Here is a 9,614-nt window from a genome sequence, read left to right on the forward strand (position 1 = left end):
CCAATTAATCAAGCAGCAGAAACATCCTGGGCGGTGCACTTGGCTTAGCATCAGAACTGTACATTTGGAATGTTCTGCCCAAATCTGCAAATACTTGTGGATACGCCAGAACTCGCCCTCTGATTTTTGGTTCTGAGAAAAGGGGGCTCCTACCAACCTTGAGTCACAGGCTGGAGGAACTGGCAGAGGGATTCGGAGGACTTTACCGGGAAAAGTTTCTTCCTCTCTCCAAGCTCGTATGAGATTTTCTATAGTACCTGTGCCCTGAAAGAGAGTAGGGTCACAAGTGATACTAGACTTACCACGCGTCAGGCAGATAATATCTCCTTTTGGGGGGTTGAGAGAGGCCGTGTGACTTGCCCAAAATCACCCAGCCAGAGGAGCTGGAATTTGAACCCACACCTGCCAGGCTCAAAGCACTCCCTGCCCACTGCAGCCCCCTGTTTCTCACGGTGGCTGTGATGCTTGAGCAATGCATCCTCCCTGTCAGGCTTCCCGGGGAGCCCACAGTTCCCCTGCGCTACCCTCACCAAGTACCCTGAACTTCTGGGGAGAAATCCCTTTACCCTGAAGGGTACTATCAGCACAGCACCTGGGGCCTGTGAGGCTGCCAAGGGCCTAAAACAATACATTCAAAAGCCAAAAAGATTTATTGGCTCCAAATTTTTTAAAGAAAACTTCAAGATTCAAATAAATAAATATTTAATAAAATAACCACAGAGAGATTTATGTCTACTAGTCAATGATAATTGAATTCAACTCTTACACGGTTATATATAAATGTGGTATAATAAAGATTCCCAAGAACACAGTGAACCATTTTTTCCCAGTTTTATAGAGAGATAATTGACATATGCCACTGTATACATTTCATTTTTTTCTTAATAATGTTCAGAATTGTAATAATCCTTCACATCTTTTAACAATAACAAAGACACGTATATCCTATATGGGAAGTGAGGTGGATTTTGATGTGTTCGATATGACACGGGGTCTTAGGAAGGTCCTGGGGTGACATGAGGAACCTGGAGAAGGACAGGGACAAGCACTCACGCAGAGACCTGTCCTCACCTGCCAGTGGCTCTGAGATCAAGGCCACAGCAGCCAAGGCCTGCGGTCGCCAGCCTCTCCCACAGCAGTGGGGCCTCTCTGAATTTCTGTATCCCTAGTTTAAACAAAGGCCTGAGGGATGCCTGCCCAGCAGGCTGAGCCACCAAAGCTCTGGGGATCAGAGGGAACAAAAGCAGAGGGAAAGCAGAGTGCTGACGGGCCATCAGCCGCAGGGCTATAAAGAGCAGGCCCACAGAGGAAGTGGCACCAGATGGAGACCCAGACTGTGCAGCAGGAGCTGGGTGAGTAAGGACCTGAGGGGTACCCTTGGCCCTTCCTGTCCTTCCCCTGCAGAGACACTCCCAGGAGGGGGCCAGTTTCCCTGCCTTGTGGTCAGAGCCTCCTAGGATGGCTGAAGAAGACGGGGGAACTCCAGGGGAGGCAGCCTTACACTTACATGGCAGTCACTTGCCTTGCCCTAGCAATCATGGATGGGAGGGGGCATGGAACCGCAAGAAATGGCAGGCTCCTGGGGCATAGGAAGAAGGTATGGGGGCAGAAGCTGGGAAATGCCTATTCAGAGGTTCAGAATGGAAAGATACATCACAGAGTTTACATGCCTTGGTCTCTGGGCCCATAACAGCCAGAGGGAAGGGCCACGAATGGCTGCTCTGAGTCAAACAACCTGATGCACACCTGCCTGTCTTCTTTCTTCCTCTCTCCCTCCCCTCCCTCCTATCCTTCCTTGCTTTACTCTTGCTACCATCTTTTCTGTCTACTTAACCTCTATGAGCCTCAGTATCCTCATCTGTAAAACGGGGGCAATAATAGTACTCACCTCATAGGCTAATTGTGACAAGTAAATATATAATATTTGTAAAGCATTCAGAACAGGGCCTGGCGTAGAACGAGCCATTGTTAAGTATTAGCTATTATTATCCTCTTTTCTTCTTCACTTTCCTTCAATAAATCTTTTCCAATGCCGCCTGTCCCCCTCTGACCGCCCCCACCCCCACCCCCACCCCAACATGAGCTCAGCGTGGTGCTACATCAGTCACTCAGGAGACCCGGCCCTGCACTGGGATGTTTACCCAGGACATAGTCAATAGGAACCCAGATCACTACTCTGATGAGCGCTAGAAATCAGCAAAGAAAGCAAGTCGCCACAGGCTGGAGAGAGCAGGAAAGTCTCTCTGAGGAGGCAAGGCCAAGGCTGGATAGGTCTAGAAGTCAGAGAAGTAGGGAGGAAATGGTGGCATGGCCACGCCCAGACGGTCAGTTTGAGGAGCTGGGGAAGGTGAGACCACACATCACAGCAGGGGTCTGGACTAGATGGTTGCCAAGGTGTTCATATTGGCGTATGCGAGACTGAGGTGATGCTGCCACCTGTAGGGGGTGCCTGGAGGCCAGCAAGATGATGAGAGCTTCCTTTCTCAAGAGGTCACAATGCCTGTGCAGTGCTTTAGCTGCATTTTTGCTTCTAATCCTCACAATAACTCTACACGTGGAGGCTTTATATTGATGGGAAACACCTGAGGCTCAGCTAGTGGGAGGCAGAGCCAGGATCCCAATCGAAGCCCATCTATTGGACTCCAAGCCTCCTTTACTTTCTCCTGTGCTCTGTCACCTCATCCCCCACCCCAGAGGCCATGTCATTGGTGTGTGTTCTGTCTTCCAGAAACCCTTCCAACCACCAAGATGGCTCAAACCAACCCCTTGCCGGGGTCCGTGGGGCCATGGAAGGTAAGCTCACCCCCATCACACGAAAACTGAGGAATCCAACAGGGCAGTGGGTGAGATGCTGCCATAGAGCAGGCCCCAGTGCTGTGCTTTTCCATGGGACAGCGACCGACTGATAAAACATCAGTTTGTAGAAGGGTCCACCCAAGGTCCAGGTGCCGTCTCAGGAAGGATCTCTCAGGCTGCCTTGTTTGGACAGAAGAAGAATGACCCTGGAAGCCCACGACGGGTGGGAGATGATACCTAGATGATACCTTCTAGGTCAATTCTCCTCCACACTGCAAAATCATCTTAAAATAGAGCAGCTTAGAGTGGATTATGCCATCGAGAAATTGAGGGCCCAGAAGTGAAGAGAGATTTACTGCCGGATCCCAAATAAGTGATAGGACCCAGGTCTCCTGATCCCAACCTGATGTTGGTTGTAACCATTGCCTGAGGTGGCTGATCCTCAGGCTTTTCACTGATTCCCGCAACCTGCCCCCCGAACCTCTTTATCGGGTCAACTCTGAGGCCAGTTCACAGCTTTGGGAGTTGTTCTCTACCTGGGTTCAAGAGCCAATTTCTAGTTCAAGGTATGAGAGGAATTTATCAGAACTCTCCCTTTACACCTCACGTTTCTATAACGGGTGTGCCTGGAGAAACTAAGAAATAGTCCACAGGGAGTCCCTGGGAATCCCAGAATCCTGGCCTCTGGGCCACACTTAGGCAGGAAGCATGGCAGAATAAGAGTCTACAGGCCTTGGCCTGTCCAGTGGGCCAACTATCATCCCTGGCAGACCATTCCTATCGTAAACCAATCCCCCTCACCTCAACCTCAGCCTGGGCATATGAACACCACCAACCAGTGGTATTAATTCAAACCCCTTCCTACCCTGTCTACACTGGAAGAGACCTCATCAGGCATCCTGGGTTATATAGCTAGTGATGGAAAACACAGGATCACACAAGTTAAGCTGTTGGCCTGGGCTTCTGTTTCCCCTGCTGTACCACATTCTAGCTCTCTTTTCCCATTCAATCCCATTTCAGATAACCATCTATGACCAGGAGAACTTTCAGGGCAAGAGGATGGAGTTCACTAGCTCCTGCCCAAATGTCTCTGAGCGCAGTTTTGATAACGTCCGGTCTCTCAAGGTGGAATCTGGCGCGTGAGTACAGACCTCAGCAGAACCTCAGGCCCCTTATTTCTGGTCCCTTCAGACATGGGATCATAAAGTTGGGGCTTGGGGAAGAAAGATGTTCCCCTATACTCTAATCAGTATATGTATGGAGAGAGGCATCCGTACTGAAGTAATCTCAAAAGAAATCACTACATGTGTAATTTAGTAATTCAAAGCTAAAAGGAACATGAGGTTCTTAGTGGATTGGTACCAGATTTGGGGGGATTAAAGAAATATATTCCATAGGGTGGGGCACCGACAGTTATCAGATCCCTGCTTCTGGAGCCCATAGGCTGCTACCTAGGATTCTCTCAGAACAGCCACAGAACTGTTGAGTTTTTCTTGTCTGCAGAAAATAGAGAGGAAACCATCAAGCTGCAGCCTCTTTACAGCTGACTCCCCTCTTGCATGTCCTGGAGCAGACTCTGCCAGCTAATTTCTCTATGTGAAAAGGGACTCAACCCCAGGACTCGAGAGTCATAGTTCCTAGATAGTCTTCCAGGAGTTCCCTGTTGAAGGCTAATCTCCTTGGTGAGGAAGAGCCTCTCTAGTTTCGTCTTCTGGCGCTTGGCTGAGTGGTCGAGGCCTGTATCATCTGCCTGAAAACACGTAAGGAAGAACTCTCCTTAGGCCTAGGCAGACCTGGCTTTGCATGTGGAGAAGCTTTTGTAAGTTGCTCACTACCAAAATCAAGCTCTTCAACCCTTTAAAAGAAGTCATACTTTAAGGTGTCATCAGTAACTGAGACCTGGTTCTGAAAAACCGATCTGAGGTGTTTTAGTAAATGAAGTATAGGTATGCGACAGCAAGAGAAAGAACCCACAAAGTGACGAGGGAACAAGAGACCAGCTCTCTCCATCAGCTGCCCAGTCATCCCTTTGCTTCCTTAGGAAGAAGCCAATAGGTTGGCTGGAGCCAAAGCAATAGTCAGTCACTAGAACCTGAACCTGGAGCTCCAAGTAGAGAATAAGGTAGCTTGGAGAGAAAAGAAAGACAACTTTAGACTGACTTTGCTGATACACGTTTCTCAGGCCAGTGATGTAGACCCTTTCAGTGGATTATCCCCAAACAAATATCACACTCACAATGCTGCTTAGTGCAGCTGCCAGCTCATCCCCCACCTCTTGTGATAAACGTAGGCCACGTAGGTTCTGAACACCATGAACAAACGCCACTACATACTTGTCTTTGGCAGCTGGATTGGTTATGAGCATACCAGCTTCTGTGGGCAACAGTTTATCCTGGAGAGAGGAGAATACCCTCGCTGGGATGCCTGGAGCGGGAGTAATGCCTACCACATTGAGCGCCTCATGTCCTTCCGCCCCATCTGTTCAGCTGTGAGTCTCTGAAATTTTCACTTCTGTGCATGTAGGGGATGGGGCAAGAGAGGGTGCGTATGAACTCACTCTTATGTTACTTCCCATGAGTTATGCTGAAGTGCAGCAGGAAGAAAGATAAAAGGAAAAAAAAGGAAAACACTGTTCCCTCTGTTTCTAAGCCTGCCATTTCATTTTTCTCTACTAGATGACATTTTCATTAAGCTAAAAGGACCTTCTCATGGGTGGCAGGAAGTGGATACTCAAGAGCCCAGATCTTCAAAAGTGCAATAGAATAACTAGTGAGAGCATTTACCATGCAGTTAAAAATAAATCCTTGGCCAGTTAAATTTCAATCTGTGACATTTTACCTAGAAAGAGGGAAACGCTGAAGTAACCCTTCAATAAACAGGATGACGGAAGACACAGGCAAGTCTTCCAGTCTTTTATCTTCGATTCATAATAACCTTGTTTCTAAGACTAAGCATTATCCAATTATGCACCAGACTGGGATGCTTCTAAAGTCCCCGGAGAATTCAGGATGACCTTCAGGGGTGTGTTGAAAATGATCCCTACATTGGGAGTGAGACCAGACTAGAACCTTTCCAAATATTTTTTTAAATCATGTGACTTTCTCCTGATTTTTAGTTGTTAACGATCTCACTTTAGTTTAAGGCCTTACCAAAATGCAAGTAGTGGAGAAGGTAACCTAAACAGCCTTCGGTCTGTAATGTACTGCCCTAGCTGGATGTGTTTTCTGAATCACTTTAACTCCCATTTTTTTCCCCTAAGGTATAATTTACATGTAGTAAAATGCACAGGTCCTAAGCGAATATTCTCAAGTTTTGGAAAATATGAACACCCATGCAACCAACACCCTACTCAGATATAGAATATCATCCCCTAAGGTTTCTTCGTGTCCCTCTCCAATCAATTGCTCCTCCCCACTTTCTATCACAGGGCTAGGTTAGCCTGTTTTTGTATGTCACGGTTAGTTGTTTTCTTACAAATATCTGTATTGCCTGAAATATTTTCACAATCAGCATGTACTTCCTTCTGTAAACCAGAAGTGTTTTGAATTAGAAAACTATGGTAATTAAAGTTTAAGATGACAGCGATATTCTGGTACCAAACTTTTCTCTTTTTTTAATTTCTGGATTACAGAATCATAAGGAGTCTAAGATTACCATCTTTGAGAAAGAAAACTTTATCGGACGCCAATGGGAGCTCTCTGATGACTACCCCTCCTTGCAAGCCATGGGCTGGCTCAGCAACGAAGTTGGTTCCATGAAGATACAATGTGGGGCGTAAGTGCAAAAAGAGTTGGAGCACATTTCAAACTCTTGCAAGTGTAAACCTTGTGAATATTAATACATCAATGGTCATGTCCCATTAGATTTCACTCATTGATATATTGGTATGGCTGTCAACATTCTAGTTTAGTAATTTTGAATCTCAAGTTCTTGGTACCAACTATCAGTTAAGGTCACACTTTCTCCTCCTTTAGACATTCCTCTATGGAAGCATTTATGTTGACTACTGTTACATCTTTTTTCATGATCAAGGTTAATTTTCAACTAGTTGTAGCCATATTACACTCACAAATGGTGCCTGGCATAATTGGGATGGCTATTGTTTTTTAAGCCTAAAAGCATTCTGCACCTATCATGCGGAGGAAAGAGGCTCAGGTTTTGGGGTGTTGACCAGGTAGTCCTAACTAGTTCTAATAATCCATTGTGCTTTGGATTTTCTAGCTGGGTTTGCTATCAGTATCCTGGATACCGTGGGTATCAGTATATCTTGGAATGTGACCATCATGGAGGAGACTATAAACACTGGAGAGAGTGGGGTTCTCACGCTCAGACTGCCCAGATTCAATCGATTCGCCGTATCCAACAGTAGTGGATTAAAAGCTCCAAGTAAGAGAATCCCTCAAGCATGAGACCTTGCTAAGCAATCTAGAATGAGTTTTATGTTCTGCTCAGACATTGCTTCCAAATGTTAGCTACTGAAATCCACAATAAATGTCATTTAAAAAAAAATCTTTGTAGACTGAATTAACTACCATGCTTTATATAAATCACTTATGTGGCTGAGAAGTTTTAAAGGCAAGCTGCAATAAGACCCAATTCTCTTTTGTGTCCTTGCAAGGCACTTACCAGGCACCAGGCCAAGGACAATTATTCCCTATCTCAAAGAACATTAATGCATACAACCCAAATGTATCGGTCTATAACAATCTATAACAGACACAATTTAGGTAAGCGTTTTTGAATCTTTTCTCCTCATCCTCTACTCTTCACCTTGTGACAAATCAATGCCAAACTTAAGAAGTTTCTCAAATATGCACTACCATACCTTTCTACATAAAGTTATGAATAAGTCCAGAATCTTGGCAACTCATTCTAGTTGCTTAGCTCGATTTTGGTTTCTCACCTCAACTGGAAGAACATAAGGTTCAGTATCATGCAACAAGGTAGGACAGGTGCTCTCACAGCTGAGTTTTCAATAAACATACCAATTCCAAGCACCTTAATAGCCAGCTTGATCTTTTTTAAAAGCAAGAACATATGACCATGATATATTTAAGACAAATTATTTGTACATTTGACTCTGAAAAAAACACCATCAGTCTCACAATCTTAATTTAGTTTTCAGTATTTTTTTAAATTAAAGCACACAAAAGAGAATAACACAAACACCTCAGAAACTTTAAATTTTTTTATTCAACAATGTACACTTATTGTCTCTTAATTTGATCTACAAATTTCTCAAGTTTTTTTTCTGATAAAATAAGTAAATCTGGGTATGGATGTAGAGTGTTTGTAATTTATATTTTTAAAACACTGAACATGAAGTAAGACATTAATAAAGGAAGAGCATCACAGAACTGACACTTCCTCAGAATCCATGACATCAGAAACAGCTATGGCAAATACCTAAGCATTTAGCAAAGAAGGGTAAATTTCTGGCCACTGTTCATTTATCTAGAAAAGGCCTATCTTTTTGACTGGGCAAAACAAAAACTGAAAAAAAATTTTTTTAATTGGGAGAGGGAAGGAAAAACATCCTCTAATATAACTGTAGTCCACTAATTATCCTTTACCCTAGATTAAGAGGTAACTCAGCTCCTAAGTGCCGATGCACATAAGACAAAGAAATTACTTTGCTCCTCCGAAACATTCTAAGACTGAACATAAGTGAATTACTGACAGATGCCGAGGAGTAGCCATAGCTATCTAAGATGATGTTAACACTCCTGTATTTACGCCTTTTAAGGCCATGCATTATGGGCTACCTTTCAAGCCTTGACTAGTAGACTGTTTTTTTTATCTGTTTCAGTGAAGATACAGAAGGAAGGGTTTTATTGTGTTTTCAAAATCAACAACATACATCAGGAGCACACTTGATGATAGAGACGTAACCCTCTTCTATACATAGGAAAAAGCGATAAAACAGAAATATTTCTTTTATATTTAGGAGCATGGGGAAAATACCATTAGTATTATCTTCTACTTAAACTTATTAGCCTCTTCTACAAAGGTCCTGAAGGGATTACAAAACAATCTTTTAAACGATGATTTGACAAAACCTGACCAGTATATCTACACAACCTTTTAAGCACACATACATGTGAAGTAAAGCTATTTAGTACATGCAGACTGCAGCAATTTAACCAAATTTGCCCAATTTCTAAACTTGTTCTAATCAGCTCAGGCAATTTTTAAAAGATACACATTATCTTTACAACAACCTGTGCTTTGATCTTTAAACAACTGAATGATTCTAATTTCAAATCAATCATTCATTCAGTAAACCAAATTTATGCTAAAGCAATAAAGGTAAAAAGGTTATCCTACCCTTAAACCAGATTTAAGACATAAAATTGTCACAAAACTCCAGGTGGCAAAGGTCCTTCCTTCTTTTCAGTTTAAATTACTCCCCATTTCTACATGGCCAAATAAACCAAAATTTCACTGAGGAAGTAAGACCTTCCAACAGTTTGTAAAGCTGATAAAACTGCCCTGTTTCAAGAAAAGCCCTTTAATAGATACAAGTCAAGCTCTCATTTAAACTGAAGTTTATTAAAAATAGGTGCCAGTTTTCCTCTCTTCTAATTCCACTGATGAGCTAGCCCAGAACTGTAACTTTGAGCCATGTTTCTAAAGATGGTAAAGCTAAGAACAGCAAAGTAATAAGGATAGATCACTTTTGGTAATGACACACAAATTAAACTTCCAAAACATGTGCATAGCTTTATTCATCTACTTAGATCTAACCTTTTCATGGAGCTTCGGCAAAATTCGAGTGTGCAAAATGCATTTCTAAAACGCAATGCAAGCAAAGCTTT

At 43.5% G+C, this 9,614-nt stretch overlaps 1 protein-coding gene across 1 annotated transcript; it reads left to right on the forward strand.

The window, feature by feature from the left end:
- Positions 1 to 2,748: 2,748 nt before the first annotated feature.
- Positions 2,749 to 7,202, forward strand: CRYBA1 (crystallin beta A1). Its single transcript, XM_070228379.1, has 5 exons — positions 2,749 to 2,793; positions 3,817 to 3,935; positions 5,143 to 5,284; positions 6,428 to 6,570; positions 7,018 to 7,202. The coding sequence occupies exons 1-5, from the start codon at positions 2,749 to 2,751 to the stop codon at positions 7,163 to 7,165; spliced, it is 597 nt and encodes a 198-aa protein (XP_070084480.1). The 3' UTR covers positions 7,166 to 7,202.
- Positions 7,203 to 9,614: the final 2,412 nt, after the last annotated feature.

This window comes from Equus caballus, chromosome 11, assembly GCF_041296265.1.
Source record: "Equus caballus isolate H_3958 breed thoroughbred chromosome 11, TB-T2T, whole genome shotgun sequence".
NCBI lineage: Eukaryota > Metazoa > Chordata > Mammalia > Perissodactyla > Equidae > Equus > Equus caballus.